Source organism: Clinocottus analis, unplaced genomic scaffold (genome assembly GCF_023055335.1).
Source record: "Clinocottus analis isolate CAN_PGR_092001 unplaced genomic scaffold, fCliAna1.0.p SCAF_21, whole genome shotgun sequence".
Taxonomy (NCBI): Eukaryota; Metazoa; Chordata; class Actinopteri; order Perciformes; family Cottidae; genus Clinocottus; species Clinocottus analis.
Window position 1 is genome coordinate 9,260,160 of NW_027175943.1, and position 24,108 is coordinate 9,284,267.

Sequence of the window (24,108 nt, forward strand, 5' to 3'; positions counted from 1 at the left end):
GTCAGGCGTTCTCTCTGAGTGTTTGTTCTGGTGCGTTCCAGTGTTTTGCCACCGACTCTGTGTGACTCATTTAAGCTCACATGTATACATACATATGTACAGAAAAGTACACATATACACCTTTTTTTTTTTTTACTTCAATGCACAGATTTTCTCAAAATTCCCTCAACCGTCTGGTGAGCAAGTGTCTCTCTACTTTCTGTCCGTCTGTCTCTCAAACATTTCTGCTGCTGCCGGAGATACTTCCTTCAGCTCCACAGCTGAGGCCCGACAAATGTGTTAAAAGCATTTCCTTCCTCATAAAACATCGACAGAGCAGATTTTGTTTCCAAGTCGTGCTTTGTTTATATCCACGTTTACTTGTTTGTGTCTCCTTCATCCGTGGAGGCTGGCACATTGGCTGAATCACTGCCACCTGTGGATCGATAGAGGAGGGTAATGCCGCTGGTTGGACTGTGTGTTGCACCAGACACCAGACACGTGTTGCAAGAAATGGGCTGGTTTACGCCCAGTTGGGCTACTTTTGATACAGTTGGGCTGGTAAAAACAGCATTGGGCCAGTAGATGCAATATGGGCTGCTTACGTCAACATATGGCGGGTTTGTGAAGGGAATGATTTGGCCTTTTGAGTATAGAAACGGGCAGGTTTTAAGGTTGCAATTTGGCCTGAAACGGTCAATCTGATCCGGCAAAACTGTGACCAAATGCAAGTGCGCGTGGGTCCCCGTGCTTGTGCACGAGACAAAGAGAACGAGGGAAAAACTGCTCCACAGCACTACTTGAAGTTACTCAAACTCTTCAAGGAGATCTCTAAATAGCTGAATCTCAGCTTTCAGGGTGTTTGAGAGTTTTCCCCCCATCTACAGTATATTGGTCTTCTCTGAAAAAGTGAACGTCAGCACTTAGTATCAGTTCATTGTTTTCACGTAGAGTCCAGTGGGCTGGAGCAAAAAAGCAAAAAGGTGTGAATGTCCACACACTTTGGGTCTCGCTAAAGCTCCGCATATCTGCGATGCCGCGTGGCGTAAACTCCCTTTGAAGACTCAGTTATCGGTGTCAGCGTGCTCCTGAGGGAGCCACGTACACATTTGTCATCGAGATATTTCCTATTTGCCGGCAACAGGAAATAAAGTCGATGGATTAGTTGAGGCCCGGGTCAGTAGGCCGACTCCCCTGCAACTCTTCTCACTTTGAGGGCTAATTTAGCTGAACCAGAACAGGTCTGCCCTCTTTCTGATGAAGTGCAGCACTACTCGGGATGAACTGAAAAAGATCCTGCCAGTCTCCCTGCTTAGTTCTCAGTCCAAGGGTTTTAACTTTGTCTGACTTCAACACGATTGATCTGTGGTCACAGGAAATGTTCCAAGGACACAACATCTGTGACATCTGCCCTACAGATTGATTCATGGTTGTTTCATGTGCGGTAAACTTATCGGGAGTTGCCCTGAATTAAAGCGGTGGACACGCTCCATAACGAGCTGGTCAGCGATGAGATTTTCTCCTGACCGGTGGAGTCGCTTCATCCATCACCCTGAATAGGTCACGTTAGTTTCTTTCATTCAGCAAGGTCACTCTCCCCGACGAGAGAGGACCGGGTGCCAAACCACTAGACGTTTGATTAATCGTGAAGCGACGCTCCATAAAGCCGTGCGCTGTGGACGGGATTCGTTTAGGGGAAATGATGTGTCAAACTTCTCTTTGCTGGACCTTGCATTGAGGGAGGTCCGGCTCGCTGGGTTAAAAAAGACGCCGGGAGGACGGCAGGCGGGGGGAAAAAAATCAAGTGAGGGCAAAGACGGAGAAAGCAAAGGGATGAAAATATATTCACGAAATGTGCACCGGGATGCGTGAAAGTGGGATGAGAGGTAAATCATTCAGGGAGAAATAAATAGGGAGGGGAGGCACAGATTAAAAAAAAATATATATTTAGAAGATCAAGAAGTGACGAAAAGGACCTCCTGGGTGGAAATTGTGATACATGATAAACCAATCCATCCGTAACACAACCGAATCCCGGTCCCGGCCCTCTTTTCTTTCGGATGTTTCATCTCTGGCGTGTGACTGTGTTGACAAGAAATGGACCCTTGCGTATGTGAATGTAAGAAAACGACTTAATGCCAACATCCGATGGCTCCAACGTTTGAGCTTCTGCCTCAATAGTGGGACGCACACGCACACACACACACACACACACACACACACACACACGGTTCCCATTTAACGCCCATTTCCCAGCAGCCGGCGGCGCGGTGGGGAAATCAAGCGCTCGACCACTGTTTGAAGTTGTATCAGCTACACTACTCCCTATCACCGTGCTATCACTCCATCCACTCCTCCCCTCTATCCCTCACTAACCCCTCTCTTCCTCACTTATCTCCCTCACGCCCCAGAGATCCTCGCCCCCCCCCCCCCCCCCCCTCCTCTCCCTGCCTGCCGTTGCTCACACGTCGCCACTCGTGTGCTCGCTGTTTCTTAATCATACGTCTTTGCTCCCCCGTTCATCCCGGCCTGACCCAGCGCTGCCCGAGGCACCGAGAGCTTCGTTTCCCCTCGTCATACCAGCAGACTTTTATCTCCTCCTTCTCTCCTTCCTTCTGCTCGGCTCTCCCCCACCAGCCCTCCATCTGTGGTGAAGACGTGCTCAGATCCTTTACGCAAGCAAAAAAGAGCTGATTTCACAGGGTAAAAAATACTCTGACAAGTCAAAGTCTGAATTCAAAAGTATTGCCAAAAAAATGTTCTTCATGTATCAAGAGTAGCAGTATTCAATACGCATTAGGGCCCCTTAAAGAGGGTTAAATGATTAGCTACCACTTCTCTCTCAAGCTCTTTTCATTTTTCACATCCATTTTCATCCACTTATTATCATCATCATCCTCATCATCGTCGTGGAACAGCAGACTAAGCAGAGGATTCCAGAAACCCATCTCTCCAGAAACATTGTCCAGCTCTTTCAGGGGAACCCCCGAGGCGTTCCCAAGCCAGAGGACGTGTATAATCTCTCCAGCTTGCTCCCCAGGGCCTCTTAACGGTTGGATGTGCCAGAAAACCCATAAAAAGGTAGGAGGGTCCGATCAGGAGGGTCCGGACCAGGTGCCTGAACCACCTCAACCACCACCTCAACCTTCAATTGGACGTGAAGGAGCAGCGGCTCTACTCTGAGCTCCCTCTGGACGCCTGAGCTCCTTTCCCCATCACTGACGCTGAGCTCAGCCACGCCACCAAGGAGGCTAAACGTGGCCGCTTGTAACCGCAACATAGTTCTTTTGGTCACCACCCAAAAGCTCAGAGACATATTAGGTGAGGAGAATTTGGTCACCGTGCAGACATCAATCTTTAAAAACTGGTCCAAATGTTTTAGTTTGAATTGTGAAGAAGGGCAAGTAATTATGTATTTGTATAAAATGGAAACGCTCAAGTAAAATACTTGAGTGAAGCGCTCTCTCCTCCATCCGTCCCCCACCCCTCCCTTTACTCTCTCTGGCTCCTCATCTTCATGCCTCTCTCTCTCCCTCTCTCTCTCCCTCCCTCCCTCCCTCGCTCTCCCCCTCAGTCTGTTTCTTGCTACAGACGGAGCCAGATCACACACTCTTCTCCACTAGATAAGGACAAAGACAGCCAAACGAATCCGGTGAAAAGCAAGAGGATGAAATGGATAAATGGAGTGAAGTGACTGGGTGGAGGCAGGACAAGTGAAGAAGAAGAAGAAGAAGAAAAAACAACAACTGGAGAAAACCACCCTGAAGGAGAGAGGAGATTTCTAAAAATACAAGGCAGCTTACTCCTTGCATTCTGTTATTCTTCCTCTCTCTCTCTCTTTCTCTCTCTCTCTCCCTTCTTTTTTTGCAGTGTCCCCTCCTTCATTCAGTACCTGTTCTGTGGGATTAACATGACTTAAAATTCAATCAGCCTACAGCCTGACGGAAGAGCGACAGAGGAGGCAGACAGAGCGCTGCAGCTGTCGAGACCGAGTGAGGGGGACAGACAGTGCGAGAGAGAGAGAGAGAGAGAGAGAGAGAGAGAGAGAGAGAGAGAGAGAGAGAGAGAGAGAGAGAGAGATGGGTGTTTTTCCACGGAGCTGAGATAGAGAGAGAGCCGCGTAGACAGGGAGATGTGACGGTACCAGGAGTCGCGATGGAGTGAGCCGGAAAACAAGGTTAGTAATTCCACCTTTTCATATAGCGGAGGGCAAAAAAACTAAGAAAAATGTGAAGAGAGGATGAAAGCAGACTTTAAAAATGAATAAAAGGACACTAAGGAGCTGTTTTGTGCTTTCAAAGTGGCAAACTGAGCGCCGGAGGAGAGGCAGGGAAACGGGAATGAACAGAAGAAAAAAAATGTTATCACAGATTTTTAGGGAGTAAAGAAATCCGGCAGATTGGCTGCAAATATGTAGCAGCTGCACTAATGTAGAGGTACACACTCTGAGGACCGCTCTCACGAAGAAACACACACGCAGACACACAGTGAGTGCACAGCTTTAGAGCAAGATAATGAGATTGTCTTTCTCAAGGTGTCGGCTTTTGGAGTTTGATCGACAGGCAAGGGAGTGTATGGGTTGTGTGTGTGTGTGTGTGTGTGTGTGTGGGTTAGACTTTTGAACTGTCTGACATTCATGGCGTTAATCAATAGCCCAGTTGTTTCATTAGACTGTGTGTGTGTGTGTGTGTGTGACTGGAAAAGAGAGCGATAGAGGGATACACAGGAGAGTATCACCGCATGACTACTTAGTGGATGTGTGTTTGTGTGTGTGTGTGTGGTGATGGTGGCAGCAACGATTGGTGTGTGTTCAAGCCGCACAAATATGCTGTATGTGTGTGTGTGTGTTGCTTGGTGGTCCTGAGAGTGTTTGTGAGGATGAACACGAGGATTCAGCCTGCTGAGAGGCGTTAAGAGGGTCTCAGAATTATTGATTCTCTTTGACTGACAGGTGAGCGGGAGGGAGGCATGGGGGAGACAGACAGAGGGGAGAGAAACAAGTGGGGCGGCAAGATTTTCTTTTTTTTTTGAAGCCATATGGGAGGAGTGAACGATACAGTGGAGGCGGCGGGAAAGGGGGATGGACGTAGATATCTCGTGGAGAAGAGAAGGTCAGATGGGTGGAGGAGAAAAAGAGGGATGAAGCATAAAAGTGATAATGGACTCTGTCCAATGTTTGTGCGATTCTCGTGAGTGCACACGCAGAGGGTAACTACGGCATTAGTGGGACACATGTACAGTGCAGGCACTTCATTTCCTTCACACTCGCCTTGTTTCTCCTCTTTTGCAGGTTTCGAGCCATCCCTCCATCCCTCCAAGCTTGCTCTCCCATACCTTCCGCTCTGCACCTCCCTCCAAGGTCATCAATGAACAACTAATTCAATGTGAGAGGACGAACACGGACGGCACCGTGATCGACGGTGACACACCCTGGCAATCGCACCGGGGAAGTGAGGGACGAGAAAGAGAGAGAGAGAGAGCAATAGGGGAGGATGCCAGAAAGCCAGATGAACACATAAGGAGAGATAGAGCTGTATGTGTCAGGGGGGAGCAACACAAAAAGGAGAGGTGGGGGAAGGAGGTGAGGAGGAAGAGGAGGCGAGGATCACCGCCGACTCCAGGATTCCTATTCCCTGTCGAATGCACTGCTCCACTTATAGAGAGAAGTTGAATACAGCCATGTGGAAATCACATCCAAACGCCATAAATAGGATTTCGGGCGAAGTGGATTCTCGGATTCTCAAACTGAGGTCTCTCTTTCGGGAAATACCACACCGGGATCGAGCGAGTAACTCGGGATTTTCCAGGTTTTCTTCATCTATAGAAGCCTAAGAGGATATTGCCCGGATTGGAATTTCTGCAACTCTCTGGTTTCCTGACACTGACCTACATCCGCCACCTTTTGATGATGTGCGGGGTCGTGCGTGTCTGAAGGGGAGTCGGATAGGTTTCAGCACAAACACACAACCCCCCCCCTCCCTCCTCCACCGGTCTGCCCCTCTCCCACAACATCGCACACCCCTCTCCTGCTGGGCCGACACAAGGAGATAGCACCTGGGGCGAGATCTGTGCTAAGCACTGACACACACAAAACGCACCCACACATAAAAACCTGGATAACATGTGGAGCTGATTCGGATTACAGAGCCGCACAGACGGAAAAGGTAACCACGCAGTTCCAAACACGCACACGCACACACGCACGCACGCACACACGAGCCGACGCCGTTGGCATACGTCGACAGTGAAGGTGAATCCATGTTGGCATGGTTAGCTTTCTTGTGCTGAATCATTTAGCACATCATTGCGGTGAACACCAGCACTCAGTGGACTGGGAACTCTGTGTTCTCCCTCCCCATCACACACACATGCACACACTCGCACAGAGGACCACGCACACACGCAAATCTCCTACATGATTGTATGCTTTTCTTTTCTTATCCCTTATTTATTCTAATCCTTCTCCACCTCCCTTTTTTTCCTTCTTTTCGCTCCACATACCGCTACACTCTCCTGAGGATCTCTCTTCCCAAGAGTGTTTTCTGTGTGCGAGTGTCAGCCAGCTGTCCCGTATCAGATTACTCGCGAGGTGCGTTTCAGCTTGGCTTTCATCACCTCGCCTTTATGTAATCTCACCTGGCGTGTGGTGTGCGTGTGCGTGCGTGTGTGTGTGCATCACGATGAGAGTGTGTGCCGATGCCGGGGCTAGGAGTGTTTGTGTGGCGGCAGCAGCACAGAATAGTTCCAGCCTCGCTTTGTTTGAGGCTTTTTTTTAAAGATTTTTTTACGTAAGCTGTGTCTGAGCGCGCACACATACCCAGATTTGGCACACTGACACAGGAGATCAGACCGACTGAGTGGATGGGAGGGCGATGAGAAAGACATGGAGACGGGAGGAGAGAGAAAGTGCAAGAGGGAGGAAGAGGGAGGAGGGAATGGGAAGAGGAGAAGGGGAGGGATGGGTGACACGCGGCACAGTGATGGGCACCGCGGGCTTAGAGAGGTCAGATGAAGGGATCGCGGGAAGAAGAGGTGAAGTGAGACACAGTGATGGACTTCTTCAAGTGACGGATGAAACGAGAGACGGGTGAAGGGAAGAAACCGGTGGGGGGAAAAAAGTCACACGGATTGGTGCGAAGGAGTTAAATTACAAAGGGCTCATGGCAGCAGAGAAGGAGAGTTAACAGTGGAGGGAGGAATAATGAGGGATTTAAAAAAAAAATGGAGGGATGAGGAGGAGCAGAAGACAGAAAAGATTGAGTCATAGTGTTTGAGGGGCAATGAATGAGATTGAGAAGAAAATAAAAGACTGGAAAGATTGATTGATGAAATGATGAGCTCGGTTAAAAAATGGGTAAAAATAACGAAAGTTAGAAAAAGGCCAACATGATAAATGAATGGTGATTTACCATGGGGGAGGGGGCGGGGATAAAAATAGAAACATAGATGAAGAAGTCATAATTAGAAATGACAGATGTTCATCATTACGTAGCCTTGTACTGTTGGCTGTTGTTACCAATGGCTACAATTAGTCTTACATGACCCCAAAATGTCTGTAAAAGATCACTCACACCAGTAATGAGCTATTTAGAGATGGAACTACAAGGGGGATGTGGTGTACCATGGGGCTTCTCCATGGAGCAGACAGGCCTATTATGAGGCCCCGCTTAGAGGAAGAGTGAAATTTTACCTTAGAGGAATATTAATTACCCAGGAAACAAGAGAGATTCGGCTTAAAAACAATACACTGAGTGAAACTATTTCTATAAACAATAAAGGTTTTGAAATAACTTCGACGGGGCTCATTACTTGCTCTGTTGATCGTCAACAGCAGCTTTGACTCCTGCTTTGAACAGGTTCAGCTCTATTTCTGAAGAAAGGAAAACACAAAAAAATGACGGCAGATTTGGGGTTTTTTTTTTTTTAAAGAGCAACAAAGAGGCCTTTTGAAATCCATTAACCAAATCATATTGCTATAATTGGATTCGCTCTCCTGCTAGTGATAGTCAGAAGAATACAGAGCAGGGGAATGTCACGAGGTTCAAACAGTGAGACAAAAGCAGAACGAAAGAACTTTCTCGACATCGTCTTGTTGTTAGCCCGGGCGTCTGTCATTGCGAGGCTACAGTAAGGGAAGATGCACGAGCAGATGGGCTGCTCACTGTTCAAAGCAGGAGTCCTGCCAGCATGAGCAGACTGGCAAGTGAATGAAGGACTTTAGAGGGAGAAAAAGGAAGGCAATGAATTAATCGACCCTTTGCCGAGCCCCTCCCTCCTTCCTTACTGTTGCTACGCTTGTTAAGCTTCCTTCTTTGCGTGGCACTTATGGAGTTTACGGCGAGCATCATCCAATCCCTTTGGAACTAATGAGTCCTTGATTTCAGACATAAGCGGGCTTCTTGTTTCTAGCCGCCGACCGCCGGTTTTGCAGCTGTCACTGTCCAATTTGATCAACCGTTGCTAGTGAACCAATTAAATTCACGTTAGAATACGCCATCTTCCGACGACTCTTTAGTGCATATTTAGGGGCTTTGTTTTAAAAACAAGATCCTTAAAAGGCCCCTTAAATATGCACTTGATAATGATGCACACGGTGCATGGCTAATAGACTTAGCTGAGCTTACATGCTTGGAAAGAAGACGTTACGTCAAAGTTCATTTTTTAACGATGACAAAAGCGGCTTCTTTTTCTGCAACATGGAAACCGCACAAACGCATGCGTTACATAATGCTGCTGATCTTGGAAGTACAGCAGATTTCGACCATAATAAGCTGGTTAGTCCGACATGCTACGTTTTTGCATTTTACATTTGAACAGACAAACGTAATCCATAAGTTGCTCTTGTGCGTTTAGTTTTTGAAGGGTTGAAAAAAAAGAACCCATCACACAAACTCTCCAGCATGCGGAGAATGGAAAAGCTTGGCAGACCTGCTTCACCTACTTACGGTTGCTAAGCTATGATTGGACATTAGCTGTCGGAGCAGCGGTTTAGCGAACGCCAGATAAGGAATGAAAAGTTAGAATGAACAGATTAGAGAGACGGTGTTCAGAAAATATCCCAAAGTGCAAAAGCTGCAGGGACTACAGAGGAATGAAACACCAAGACGGTAGACACGTGCAAAGGCATCAAAAGACGGCGATGAACGATTGACGCGGGGTGTCACACACCCTTCTGATTCTACCAGCTTGCGAGAAGCGCAAGATTTGAAAACCGAGAAACAAGGAAGACGTGGACAGTGTCAGAAAGATGGCACTTGATGGATGAAGGAGAAACGGTGGAGGGAGAGAATGGGAAGAGGAGGGAAGTTATGGAGGATGAGAACTCAGCCGGCTGTCAACAGCCGAGCAACCGAACGGTGGATGATGGAAAGAGAGGTATGGAACGATAGCGTGATGAAGAGGAGTAATTACAAGACTGGCTGCTTAAGATAGGGAGGAACACTCAGAGGATGGGAGAGAGACTGAGTAATGAAGAATGAAAAGCCAAGCGATGACACTTGAGAGGTGAATGATAAGAGGGGGCGGGGATGAGGGAATAGAGGAATAACAAGGTCTGAAAGAGAAAACTACACTAATAAAGCGCTGACGTATGGCGAGATGGATGAATGAACGGAACAAAAACGGCAACGCGGTGGAATGTTGAAAGGATGAGTAATTAGACAGTTAGTAGTCAGACATAGTGGGGGAGAGGGACAGGAGGGGAATGAGAAGTCAAAGGATGAGAGGAAGGGAACGATGAAAGGAGGGATGCGGAGTTTGCCTCGGAGGAGGAGTGACTAAGAGGTGGAAGCAACAAGCACGAGCGTAGTGCAGAAGTGTGGACAGATAGAGGGATGAAGGGATGAGTAATTAAACTGTTGACAGTCTGTTTAGGCACAGCGGGCGCCTGATGAGCAGAACAAACTGTAACCACGGCAACCGCTGGAGACAGACAGAGGGCTGGTTTTGGGGGGAGGCAGATCTAGAGGAGGGAGGCGGAGGCATAAGGAGGGAGGAGAGGGGAGGGGGGCAAGTGTGAAAGAGTGTGTGTCAGGAGACGGGGATTAGAGGGGAGTCACACAGGAGAGCGGCACCAGTGGGAAACGAAAGGGAGCATGAAGAGGAAGAGAGGGATGAGAGGAGGAGACGGAAGATGGAGGTGCATCTGCAGGTTCGACTCATTAAAGGACCCATGAGCCCTAGCATGGGAGTTACCCACATGTCTGTGAAAGAGGATTTTGTTCTCTTGGTAATACCGATATAAATCTATTAAAACTACATTTGAATATGAGCTAGCTTGAAATACCGTTCAGCCAGGAAGACAGAGAATTGCACAGGAAATACTTTTGAAAAGTTATCCGGATGACTTCCTAATCCTGCTTTGTGGAAACGCCCTCTGGAGATGGGGAGGGGAGAGAGGGCATGGATTCACACTAAACTTTGATTGTGTTCAGTCGTATCGGGAAAGTGGAGCCCAGCAGCCATGTGTCCCATCCCAGCTCCAGCTGCATGCTGCTCAGCTCTGTCACTCCACATAAAAAATACATAATGCATTGGCTTCATTTTAACATTGACGGAGAAGCAGATGGGCCTTTTTTTTTCTTCCCGCACAAAATTTAAAAAAAAAAAAAAAACACTCGATAAAATGCCGCGAATGACAATATGACGTCTTCAAATTCACATTTTCGTTGAAGCAACAGTCCCAAAAAAACAACAACACACATTTGGTTTCTAATGACATCGAGAGAAGCAGCAACTACTGCAATGAGAGGTTGGAAACAGTAAACAGAGCTATTTATGTATAAATACTGAACATTCACAGCTCACAAAAGGTGGTTTGTAAGAAGCCTTGCTACGCATGTTGGCAACGCCTCCCCAGCAGCTGCGTACTCGCATACAAACCAACCACTTCTGTGACTCCGCACACTCACAGGTGTTTGTCTGCATTACAACAACCCTCAACAGATGCGGGCGGTTGTCGACGCTCGGCTTGAATCACGATGCAGAATAGCGCATTGGGCGACGACTGCCGGAAGAGAAGCGGCTCGTACTTCGTCTGCAACGTGTGGAAGTCGAGGTTTGACAGCGGCGCGCCGAGCGTCTCCGCCTGTATCAGCAGAAGCTCGGCATCAGAATGTGAGATGTAGCAATAAACAAACTCAAGGGGAAGCCGCTTCTCCCCTGCAGGCTCGTTGCGGCGCAGCGTTGTGGAGCCTTTATTAGTGTCTCTCGTCGGGGGGAAAGGAAGCGCTTTGTGGTGAGTTGCAGTGCAGTTTGTGATTCATTATGGCTGAGAGTAGCCTGTGTGATCAAACAGGCCTGATACTAATGGGCTTTAACCGCGCTGTTATCGGTTCTCAACCCTATCCCACCATGCATCGCTGTGTGTCATGCAGCGGTCGGGAGACGGAACACAGAAATGAAAGACACAGAAAGAAGACAGCGTGTGTGTGTGTGTGTGTGTGTGTGTGTGTGTGTGTGTGTGTGTGTGTGTGTGTGTGTGTGTGTGTGTGTAGCATTAATCAATACATCCATCACTTTGATCCAGAGGCCTCGTTGGCGTGTCCTCATCCGACTGTGCTGAATGCAGAGCGCTGATTGGCCGACTGTTCTCTTACCCAGAATTCTTACTTTGAAATCTCGGAGCCCTGGTCGGAGCAACAATCTGTCACTTACACATATACATACACAAACACTTTTTTTTTTGTTGTTTTGTTGTCCTGCCGCATCCTGTCGTGTCAGCCAATCAGGGTCAGAATAATTGCTGCCGCAAGGGTTTCTGATTGGACGGGAGACGTTGACAGCTCCGAAGCGACAGGTTTTGTGTTTGGCACCGCTCGACCCGGCGTTTGTGGTGGATTGCAATTTAAAATGTCCTTTTGTTGTTGTTGTCGATTATCCTCAGCCACGAAAACATAAGCAGGTGCACACAACACACAGCAATCACCCACTGGAAATATTGGCGGCGTTGCAGATAAAAGGCTGATGCGGGAAGATGAAGAGGGACAGGGCGGAATGGAGAGGCGGCGAGGCGGCGAGGGAGACTTGATCTTCATGTAGGGACATTAATGTTAAGCTAGGAAGACACGGAGGGAGCGAGGAAGAAACAGAAGGGGAGGCACAGAGGCGGAAGAGAGCGACGGAGAAAAACTGCAAGCGCATGATGTTTGGGGTGAGTGGCAGGGCAGATATTTTGCAACACTTGTTAAAGCACGTGTCCCGCAGAAGGGAAAATTGTGCGTGTGGAGGCAGAAATGTGTTTAAGCACTTGTATGTGCGCATGCGAGGATTACAAAAGGGCACGGAGTTCAAGTTGAGGCGCTGACCCGTCGTTGACACAACTCCGCCCCTTTCACAGACAAGCGGCACAAAGCCTCGAGCATCAAACTGAACGAGAACGCTACAAACTCCAATGGGTCGGACGCTTCATACTCTGAGTGTTTGGAGCCGGGCCCGAACCGCAGGCTCTGGCGACGGCGACACAATTGCAAAATCTAAGCAGCATTGTTTTTTTCTTAATCAGACACAGGCTGATGCCGACAGCGGGACAGACACCAAACTCTTACAGGTGGGACCGTCAAAGAGTTGGACCAAGTCCACGGACGTGTCCCCTGAAGTCTGACGAGGAAAGTTAGCCACCACCAACTTGGAAGGAACCTTTGTAGGATCCTCACATGAAGAGACTCCCTCTCATCCTTTTCACTTGATACATTGGTAAAATACAGATAGATGCTTCCGCGAGTACGTCGTAGAGGACGCCAATCCATCCAGACGCCAAGGTTATGCCCGTGCCCGATCAAATGCACACGCAGCGTGGAACGCGCGTCAAAAAGACGAACATGTGGCAAACACAAAGACCGTCAACTATTAATTAAAGGCTTTGTCAGCACCCGTCTTAAACCACGTTACTGTGCAATCAGATGCAACTGTGCCATTGCCATCTGGAGCAAAGGAGCATCGAAACAGAGCGGCATTGAGCCGGTCGTGACAGCTCTCCCAGCGATGAAAAATGAGTCCTCTCCAAGTGAAAAGGCATCCCGGTAGAGCAGCGAGACAGTGCTGCCGGAGCTTTTTCATTTGTATTTTTTGGGCACTTCATGTCCCTCATTTGCTCAGCTGTTCCAGCTACTCAACTGGATCCATCTCTAAGACTAATGCAGATGTAGGGAATGAAAGCACTGCTACAGTTTACAGAGGGACCTTCATCACCGGTAATGCAGAGATCCCACTTTGCAGTCGGTTTGGAGTGAAATTGAAGCATCGGAAGGTGAAGAAAAAACAAGAATCTTTCCCGTGAAAGAGAAATGTAAACCCGGCCAGCTTGTGCCGGTACAGTAAACTTCCACAAATACGTACACAAACACTGATCCTGGAGCAGTTAAAGATCAAATAACGGATAAGACTTACAGATTCATAGAGAGCTTCGTGACAGATTATGCTAAGGCCGCTCCCCGGCACAATCTGAGCCAATGAAGTGCCACGGAAAATCATTGTCACCTCCATGGTTTGCCAATTCAATTTACCTCCCGGAAAATTTGATCCCCAAGCTGTGCAGTCGTGCGGGATTTTCGAAAGGGAGGAAACAAAATTACAAAAGCTCAGCAAGGAGTGGGAGATTGGCTGCCACAGATATATCACACTGCACTGCAACCGAATTGCTGAGACGAGTTTCTGAGGTGGTGGAAACCGGAGCCGAGTTTGTTTTACTAATAGTTAGATGGGCTTTTCAAATCCTATTTTAGCCTTATGATAACTGCTAATATGAAATATGCGCTTACTCACTCGGCCGGTACACAAACAATTTGCAAGAAAATGGATGGAGAGTGCCCGAACCGCACTTCTACGCTACTCAGCTCACTTTGTGACCTCGAAGTCCCCGAATAATTGCAGACAGATGGGGGCGGGGTACGAGGGCAGAACTGCGGAGAGCGGCGGGGGGCAAAGTACAACATTCTGCAACACTCACGAGGCCCGAGAGAACGATGCCTACTTCACGCTACGGTTCGCTGCTCGCGATTTTTCTTGTTCACCGCTGAACAAAGTCTTCACGGTTCACCGACTCAAAGCGCGCAGTAAATAAGAGAGGTGTGTTGACTCCCGCTTTTTCACGACATCGGGCCGCGCCTCGCAGCGCGGCGTTGCTTCCACGCCTCACAGAAGAGGAGGAGGAGGTCTGACCTGCAAAATAGGCGCACTTTCAAAGAGGACATTGGGTTCTCAACTACTTCTGGGGGGACTTTTTAAACTTCAATTTAAAGTTCAGGTTCGTTAAAGACCGGGTTGCTTATCTGTGTGAGGTAGATAAGTAGGCAGCCTTTATAAAAGCAGAACTTTAAAGCCTTCACCAATACTATTTTGATGTTTTTACTCCAAATAGCAGAGTGGTTTTCACCTCCTCTGAAGTACTGCCATGTTAAAAGATTAGAGATACTTTTAAGAACTCCTTACTTAAGATAAGGTGCCGTAATCAAACGCAGTCTTCTCAATTTCACTCAGCTCGGATGAAACGCTCAAAGTGATTTTTTTTTGTCGGGATACGAGGCGCAAATGTTTGATTTTTCTTTTTTTTTTCAGACCGCTAAAGAAAATCACCAGAACTTGAGATTTTCTTTAAACAGCCTCCTTGCAGGAGCTGTGAAATGTGCATCAGTGAGACAAAAACAAGGTCTTTATATAAACATGTAATTCCTAAACTGATGTAGAGGTGGAACCTTTCCAAAAATGTTAAAAAATAAATGTAAAAAAAAAAAAGGCCAAACAAAAACAATTTTTCAAAATCTGACAGTGCAATGTTCCAGGAATAGAAACAATTATCAAAATCTTCCAAATAGGAAGGATTCCAACGGGATTTAGTCAGAGGGGGTGCTGCATACAGATGGGGATACTGTGCGCACACACACACACACACACACACACACGCACACACGCACACACACATTCTTTTTCTCTCTCAAAAACAACATAGAGGTTGGGGAGGAATTAGTTGAGTGCAGTATTTCAGAAGAACTATTATTTCGGAGCCCCACTGTGAGGAGAATGCAGTCCTCTTATTTTAAAGAGAATAAACTTCAGTTCTTTTCTCTGATTTCCCATTTCTCTTGCTTCACTCCTACCATTTACCTCAGGGGTTCTGTGGGCTTTTTCCATCAATACCCCCTACCTATATAGCTGGGGAGGGGGAGGGGGGGGGGGGGATCCACTACGACTGTTCACATTGAAAACATAACTACATATCAAGCACTTAATGCCTGACATTTGCAGATGTTTGATTTTTTTTTTTTTTTTTGAAGGGCAAAGACTCAACAGAAAGACTGGGATTACATGCCATCTGTGTCTGAAAGCTTTTGATATTCAGATACTCGAAACAGACATGATTATTGAATACTCCTCTTGGCAGACTTCCTGTTGACCGTAGCATGAATTACTTTCACTAAAATTGGCATTGAACATCTGGTTAGATGTTAAGTCTTGTTTATTCATCCTTTAACCAGCTAGATCCTGGTCCGAGTCAAAATTCCACCAATCCCAGGTTATAATCTATTCAGGCAACGTTCTTGTGTCTGATGTGACTGTCCACCGCTCCAAATACTCTATTCCATCGGGGAAAACTTACAGTACGGAAGCTTTAACCGGGACTTTGATACATTTAATATACATAAATAACTTCTGCCCTCTGATAAGATTTTAATACCTAGAGGCAAGATTCGCTACCATTATGATGGCCAAATGGAGGAAATGAAGCTTCAGTGTCGTGTAATATTCCCCCAGCCAATACTTTACAACCTAACCATCATTCTCCTGACCAGTGACCTCTTTCTTTCTCCTCTTACTTTCTACTTTTACCGTGCCACCTTTTTCACTCCCATTCTTCAGCCATGCCACCTTCCCTCTGCTGTCTTACAAACTCAGTTTCAACACAGCTCTGCCTCTTCCCTAATCAAATCCACTCTCCCCTCCCTCATCCCTCTCTCCGACAGTGATGGATGGAGGCCTTCACCCGTTTATCGCCTTTACATATTTCTCTGCCCATCCGCTTAACGACACGCATTCATACACACCGACTCTTCATCCCTCCTTCCTCCCATCCTCCTCAAACTCCTCCATCTTCCCTCCTTCCTCTTCTTCCTCTCCACTCTTCGCACTGCCCCCTCCTCCCCCTTTCACCATCTTGTGCACTCTCATTTTCTTTTCGCCTCTCCCTCTCAAATGTATTTTGCGCAGTTGGCCCTCCTTCTCCGTCCCTCATTTGTTGTCCGTTTCCATATCCAATGTTGTACTGCTCTCCCTGTGCTTTCTATATTCTTGATGACTGAAGAGGACAGAGGAACGACAGAGGAGTGATGGTATCAAAAGGATGAGTGGGCTTACAGTACACACGACTGCCGCACGGAGCAGCTATGTGGGCGTTCTTTTGTTCCGAGAGAGAGAGAGAGAGAGAGAGAGAGAGAGAGAGAGAGAGAGAGAGAGAGAGAGAGAGAGAGAGAGAGAGAGAGAGAGAGAGAGAGAGAGAGAGAGAGAGAGAGAGAGAGTATGTGTCTGCCTCCCTATAATTATGATTGTGTGGGAAGACTGTTTTGGTATGCTGGCAGTTGTTTCTCTATGCAAGTGCTCACCTAATATCAAGGGCCTGGATTATGAGTAAGAGTGCATACTAGGAAGCCTTAGAGTGATTGAAAGAATTGCCGTGTGTGTCTGTGTGTGTGTGTGTGTGTGTGTGTCTGCATCTGCGGCGTGCCATTGCCATTCCATTCACTATTGCCTGCAACTTTTTTCCGCACAGACAGACCCGAGCAGTCGGCCGTTAACCCCTTCACGGCGCCGGCTGGCAGTGATTTGGCCGGAGGCCTTGATGTGCACCTCTTCGCACACTCCAATCAGATCGGTGGATTACTGTGCTTGTGATAAGTGGCTTTTGAGAGCTAATGCAAATCCCCTTGTTTATAAACACTGCAACGTTCCCTAAGTCGATTTAAGTCGATTACGGGCTAATGGCATTTGCACGTGCCCGAGACGATGCGCGAACACATATGCCGATATGCCGATATAGAAATGTACACGCAAACCCACAGACACACACGGTATTTATCAACGTCACAGGGGCTGGCATTTAAGAGGCCTTGACATTTATAATAGTCCACTGCGAAATTACAGAGTGAGACCAAAAATTAAGCCTTTGCAGTGCAGTAGGTCTTCTTCGTGAAACAATAAGACGCTTCCGAACAGACACATTAGAGCTTTTAAGTCACACCTGAAGCGTCCGTTAATTACACAGGTTTGGGTTAAATTCATTGTTCCGTCGCTACTTAGCGGAGTCATACTTAGCGGGGCGCGGCCTGACAAAAGGAAGCGGCGCGCTCCGCGTCCCGTGGTGGGCGTTCCAACAGAAACGGTCCAGAGCCGAGGTGAGGCCAGGTCCAGCCCCGCGGCTCAGAGTCCTGCTCCAGCACACAGGGACGCTCCAAGTGGTTCCTTCCACGGATGCTTTTAGCTTGTGTTCTCACTCTCGCTCCATGCAGCCTCTCCACCCGCCTGCTTCCTGCTCTCTGGAGGGTGGAGGGTTCAGGCAGGGTAGCGAAACAAGCGGCTTCCCAAAATAGAGGGAGCAAAAAGGAAGAAACAACAATATTCTACAAAACATAAACGAAGCGGTTGCCAACATTTTGTATGCAACCTGTGCTCCTAGGAGCACTCTGAAAGCAGTCATCGGGCCAAGTGCACATATTTTTTATGTGATGGGATTTCTAACACAGTTACACTCGCACACACTTTTCATAAGTTTCATCTGTTATCTGTCGGTCTGATCTTGTCTTTCTGTCCTCTACTTTGTGAATTCTCTCTATTATCTATCTTTGATTGATACCAAAGGGTTTTTGGCCTCATTGCTATATGACTCTGTGTGTGTGTGTGTGTGTGTGTGTGTGTGTGTCCATCCCTTATTTATTGCAAATTCAGCAGCAAACTCTTCGAGCAAGTGGAGGCTTCTTAAGTGCAGGAGAAAATCACATTAATTCACTCACACTCTTTCTCACACACACACACACACACACAGCTGATGTTTAACTTACACATACTGTACTGCACCTGTATCGGTGCAATGTGTGAGATAAGACTGTATTGATCCCCGGAGGCGAAATTCAAGCGTTGCAGTAAAACAAGAAACAGATAAGGAAAACAAAACTTATTCCAGATCAAATCAGACTCCAAAAAGCTACGTACAATACTTTATTCTAGAGTACACAAGTACTATGTGCCAAACAGTGGTTGACCTGTAGTGTTGTTCCTTATCCTGAGATAATTGAAAGCAGCGAGATTTAAGTATTGTGATATGTGATATTAGCCAATATCTAGTGTATGAAATAGTCATAGTCATAGTAATCGTCAGTGGAGGACGTGTGAGGGAGGATTTGCATTTGTTCATATCATGGTACATTTCAAACCAAGCAATCTCAAGGCTTAACCTTAGAATGTGTGAACTTGTTTTTTTCCCTGACATTTTATAAAAGATGAAAGATTAATGGAAAACGACCACACATTCAAATGAAAAAAAAAGATATATATGATGCTGAGGTATTTACTGCTGTAGATATTAGTGTCACAAGCAACAAGCTGATTCACAGTTGGTTTTTTTATACATGCACTTTTATTGGAAACCAATAGCTGAGCAGCTGGCAAGTGCATGCCGTGTCCAAACGAGGGAATACACACACACACACACACACACACACACACACACACACCAGGCCTCAGTGTTCAAAGTGAACTACTACATATGATTACAACCTTTAAATGGGAAAGACGAGGAACACAATGGAAAGATGGAAGAGGAAAGACAATGTTGAGAGAAAGACCAAGAGGAGTGTAAATGAATGGGACAGGGTGCTATCCATCTCTCTGGGTCAGATCGATCACCAAGTGGACGGATCGGTTACACACGACCTGTGTGTGTGTGTGTGTGTGTGTGTTTATGGATATGTGTGTCTTTCAGAGAGCTTCAGCACTGCAGTGCTCTAGTTGCAAATGAGATCGGCTCCCTAATAGAAGAAGAGCAAGAGATGAAGGCGAGAGAGAGATGTAGAAGTGGAAAAGAAGAGCAAGGAGGGGAGCGCGTCTCTGAGCTCGGGCAGAAGATAGAAGGAAAACATGCGTGTGGCACGTAGGACCTGAGCACGGGAGTGTGCGTGCGAGTGTGTGTCTGCATATGAGCAGGAGAGGCAAGGAGACATGGAGGGCAGCAGAGTCGGCGAGCGAGAGAGAGACACGACGAAAAGACAGGCAGAAGAAGTGGAAGATGGGGTGGGGGCGGTGGAAAAAGGTGGTGAGGTAGAGCTGTGACTGATAACATTGTCGTACTCAGGTTGCCTCAAGGGCAGACAAGACGGAGAGAGAGAGAGAAAGAGAGGGAATGAGACATAAAGAAAGAAAATGCGGAAAAATTTACGGAGAAGCTCGAGGCGGAAAGTGTTATAAGATGGAAGGTGAGCAAGGATGGAGAGGCAAGAAAACAGGGGGAGGAGCACGGCAGAGAGAGATAAATGGGAGAGGATGGATGGCAGAGAAACAAAGAGCAATCCCCTCGTCATCGAGTCCGAGGGTGAAGAGGGGAGGGAGGTAAGAGAGCAGTGGCGGGGAGGAGGGATTAAGGTCTAGGTAGATGTGAAGGCTCTCCCGAGGAGAAAGAGACGAAGGAAAAGGTGGAGGAAAGAGGCAGAGGGAGTTATTAGGACATGAAGCAGAAGTGAGAAAGAGCAGCAGCGTAAAAGAGGTATGAAATGGGGGGTGAAGGTAAGATAAAAAGGTCAAATGGGGAGACGGAGGCCGTGCAACAGGCGAGTGCATGAGCGTATTGACATTCAGCGAAGCCGCGGGCCAAAGTAAGCTGTCTGAGGAGCGAGTATTAGCAGAGCAGTGGGGGTTGGGCCTGTCGAGCCAGGACCGGAGCGCCTGACGTTAGGCGGTTTTTAAGTCGCGCGTTTCACTTTTTTCCGGAGCATTTTCACATTTTAGTATGCACGACTCCGCGGGAGCTCGGGAGCAGTCGACTTCCAACCTCGACTGCCCTGGGGGACCGGCTGTCACTGCAGGCATTCGTGACTTTGTCCCCACCCAACCCTCACACACCAGCCCTCTCCTGCTGCAGGCAATTTTTTGGGAACCGATGACACTTGGCATACATCGGAGTCTGTGTAGGTGTGTGTGTTGGAGTTAGTTTTTCTAAGGTTTGGTTCAAAAAGGGCAACAGCTTCCCAGAGTAACTAAGCGCCACTCAAGTATTAGGAGATAAGTAGCAGAAATTGACAACTACAGCAGTGTTTCCTAACACTATAGCCATTGTAGCCTATTAAAGATCATACCAATGGGCACAAACTTGCCATTCTGCACGTCAAACTTCCTCTCTCTCTTTAACTAATAGCCCATCGGTTTTATGTTCTGCCCAAAGATCCTGTTTCAAAAGGAAATGCACGGCATTAAGGATGTAATGATACCATCCATTGGAGCGTATAGTGATCCATAAGTAATGTATTCCCATCATCTAAGAGGGATACTGCTCATTTCCATCCTTCTCTTTGCTTTGACGGTGAAAACATTTCGGAGGCCGAGCTAACAACACATCATCGTTTCAAGCACTGGCGTTCTTTTATCGCGACTGAAGGCTTCAAAAACGCCACGCTGTAGTCTGTCTAATGGAGCGCACATTTTGGACGCAGACCAAAGCAAACCATGTAGTAGGGAGGAGAGTGCAAAATACTGCCGGATTCCCCGGCGCTTTGATATCGACACCGCTTCAGTATCCGAGCTAAACGGTATAAAAAACCCTCTTATGGCTGCACGCGGAAAGGGCAAAGCGAACACCTAATGGAACATATTGAGCCAGCAATTTGTGTCAAGCTGTAAAGTCAGCATGATAGACGGCAGTGTCTTGACGTTACTCAAGGTATTGTGTTGCATATGTATATCCATACGTCTCCATATAATCACCGCGCTCCAGGCTCCATTACATTCAAAGTTTCCGAAGAGCTTTACGTAAAGATGCACCCGTCCTTCTCCAATGATGCCGTCTGCCTGTGACTCTCCATCTCCTCTCTCTAGTCACCGTGGCTGTTATCACCAGTCCCTGTCACTCTCTCTGTATCTGGGTTACAGTTGCTATGACAACCACTATGCACGCCAATCAGTGGCCGTGACTCATCTCCATACCTCAGCGCCACGTAGCTATATTTCGAGATGTGCGTGCGTGAGGCGTGTGCGTTTACTGCACGCCAGAGACGACAATGAGGGCACCGAGCCTCTGGAGACCTGCGATGTGCCCGACGAGAGTCTTGAAGGCCGGTGACCCAATTCTGATTCTCTGACCCACAGTCTTAAGAGAGGGTCCGATGATATAACACTAATCCTCTCTTACAGGTTTCTAGGTAACTGTTACTATGGGGACTGGCTGTGTTCGGTCCTCTGACATGCTGTTGCTAGGCGATGAGCTGTAGTGGTGAAGAGGTTCTTCTTTTTTTTTTTTTGCGAAGTGTATATTTAAGAAATAAAGTGTTTGTTGCAGGGGCGTCCACCTTTTCTCAATATGGATTCTTTTGTGCTACGAGGCACCAAGTGGGCATTAGTGCAGAGTGGTGCTCGTGGAGGAGCCCGCACCAGCATACATGTGTGGAGAACGGGCTCTCGCTCCAGCGCCGTCTAGTCAGAGTGGGTGGAAGATAGCAAAGCAGACACAAAAACACACTTCAGACATCTCTTAAAAAAACAATCTGACCAAGAAGGAGTCTTCAACACATTTCTGCTCTTTTTTTCTCCTTCTTCTTCCCTCCGTCCAGGTCTGTGGATCGCCAGGCATTCTACCATGCCTGTCCCCCCATTCTTCAATCCCTGCAGACAAAAACACCTGCCCCACGCAGACCTCCACCCCGAACAGAGGGCAGAACGCTCCACTTCCCCCTCCCTCTTCCCTCCATCCATCCTCTCTCTCTCTCTCCTCCCCCCCCTCCTCGTCTCATCTTTGCCCTCCTCATCCCACCTCGTCCACTGCGCGTGCCCGAGGGCTACGAAAAGAACCCTCCCCGAGCCCGTCCCCTTCCCGGCGTTTCACTGGCTGACTCTGGTCACATGCTGCCTGCTGCCGTCTCTGATTGGAGCTGGGGAGACGTGGGGCATGGTGTCGGCCTGCCCCTTCCACTGCGTGTGTCGAAACCTCTCCGAGGCGCTCAGCACGCTTTGCGCCGACAAGGGCCTCCTGTTTGTCCCCTCGCACGTCGACCGCCGCACCGTGGAGCTGCGGCTGGCCGACAACTTCATCACGGAAGTGGGCGGCATCGACTTTGTCAACATGAGCGGACTGGTTGATCTGACCCTGTCGAGGAACACCATCAACCTGATCCGACCGATGACCTTCGGCGACCTGGAGAGTTTGCGCTCGCTGCATCTGGATGGTGAGTCATCACACAAACGAACTTGGAGTTGACAACTTGGGGACATATGCAGGTCACGGAAAAACACTGAAACGTTAAACCATGAGTGGTAATATTCATATTTGTGTGTCTAGGTAATCGCTTGACAATACTTGGACCCAGGGACCTCGCAGGTTTGATTAATCTGCAACACCTGATCATCAACAACAACCAGCTGGTCAAAGTCGCTGTCCAGGCGTTTGACGACTTCCTGGACACGCTGGAAGACCTCGACATGTCCTACAACAACCTCCGGAGGTAATCTCTTGACTCTGTTGCGATCGCACAATGTACTCCGCTCTGCTTTGTGGGGTAGAAACACAATGTAACACTGCGCTCAGGTGTCGGTCTCGAGCGTGTATATGCAAACACAATGACGAGGAAGCAGCTCAAACCGCTGCGGCTGGCAGGAGAGGCCTAACGGCTCAGGAAAATTGAATTCTGATGAGGTCCTAGTTTTCTTTGACTTCGAGTTTGTAAAGATTTGATGATCCCACTCCGCTGTGTATGTGCGTGCATTGCTTGAGCGGCTCCATCGGGTTCGTCCTAGTGCACTGCGTAGTATTCCACTCGTCTCCAGCTCGCACAATGGAGGCGCCATCCCTATGTCTTCCTTTGCACTAAATAATAAGTCAGAACAATGATGATATTCTCTATCAAACCCCTGTTCCCCTCCTCACATTCCCTCACTGCATTGTTGAATTCAGCAGCTTTTGGCTGTCAGTTCTGATTAGGATGTTTCATTTGTCTCCTCAACGGGAGCTCTCTGGCCGCTCTCCACCGACCAGAAGAAAAGTGTAGAGACTTTTAATGACGCATACAATAGCAACTGCTGCTTGGCCTCTGTTGCGGGTTACTGAGAGGAGCCTCACAGACTGACGTCCAAAGTGTGTCGCACGCTTGTTCCGTTTGTCATTGTCTCTTGTCCATAATTTAAAGTGTCTTTGCATATCTAGAAAAGCGCTATATAAGTTGAAATTATCATAATTATTACTTATTCTTTCCTTTTAAGCTTAAAAAACACTCAAAACTGGGAAAAAAGTAATTTCAGATGATAACTCTTCTTAATGGGCTCGAGCTCATCCAGGTGGAGAAGCACACCTACACAATTCTATTGTGGAGTGAACATGGATGCTCACTCATTATCTTGGAGCTTTAAACTTCCTCCCTCAATATCCTCCCTCAACAATATACTGAATATAAGATAGTGACCATCTGGTGTTTGCTGCAGCAGTCAATAATTTAGCAACTTTTAAACACTTCAAAGAGGGAGAGGAAATCAAATCAGTATTTCATTATACAAAGCCGTATATTATCCCCCAAAATAGCTTTAAATTCAACTTGAAATATCGAGTGCTCGCAGGTTCATCGGATAACGCAGGGCAAACATATACCGTGTTAAAAATTAAGGCAAACATTGTGGTGAAATCTACAAAGACTATTAAAGATTAAATGAACGGTGTAGCTTTTGACCCCAAAGCTCCCAAAAAAATGAATACAAGTCACATTTATCTTATGTCGCTGGTTCTCAGTCGACCAAAACGGTGCTTCAGTTAGTGCCTGCACAAAAGAAATACTAAATGACAGCGATGGGTCACAGATGGGACGAGTGAGGCCCAGAACAAGAGAAAGATTGAGAAGGAAAAATGAGCGTCTGTTGTTGTAGTTTATCAGTGATGTCACCTGTAATTAGTCTTTGCTC

General features: G+C 47.5%; 2 protein-coding genes across 4 annotated transcripts in view; one reads left to right on the forward strand and one right to left on the reverse strand.

Moving 5' to 3' along the window:
* The window catches only part of pcxb (pyruvate carboxylase b), a 253,655-nt gene that overhangs the window by 70,452 nt on the left and 159,095 nt on the right, over positions 1–24,108 (reverse strand). The window lies entirely within an intron of this gene.
* The window catches only part of LOC137791958 (leucine-rich repeat and fibronectin type-III domain-containing protein 4), a 39,062-nt gene continuing 18,525 nt past the window's right edge, over positions 3,572–24,108 (forward strand). Inside the window, exons 1-4 of one of the 3 annotated variants that reach the window (XM_068587176.1) lie at positions 3,572–4,156; positions 5,270–6,143; positions 21,777–22,388; positions 22,502–22,664. In XM_068587176.1, the coding sequence (XP_068443277.1) occupies positions 21,803–22,388; positions 22,502–22,664 (749 nt within the window). In that variant the 5' untranslated portion in view covers positions 3,572–4,156; positions 5,270–6,143; positions 21,777–21,802. Of the gene's footprint in view, positions 4,157–5,030; positions 6,144–18,564; positions 22,389–22,501; positions 22,665–24,108 lie in introns of those variants that run through there. The other 2 variants (XM_068587177.1, XM_068587178.1) reach the window with 2 other exon arrangements.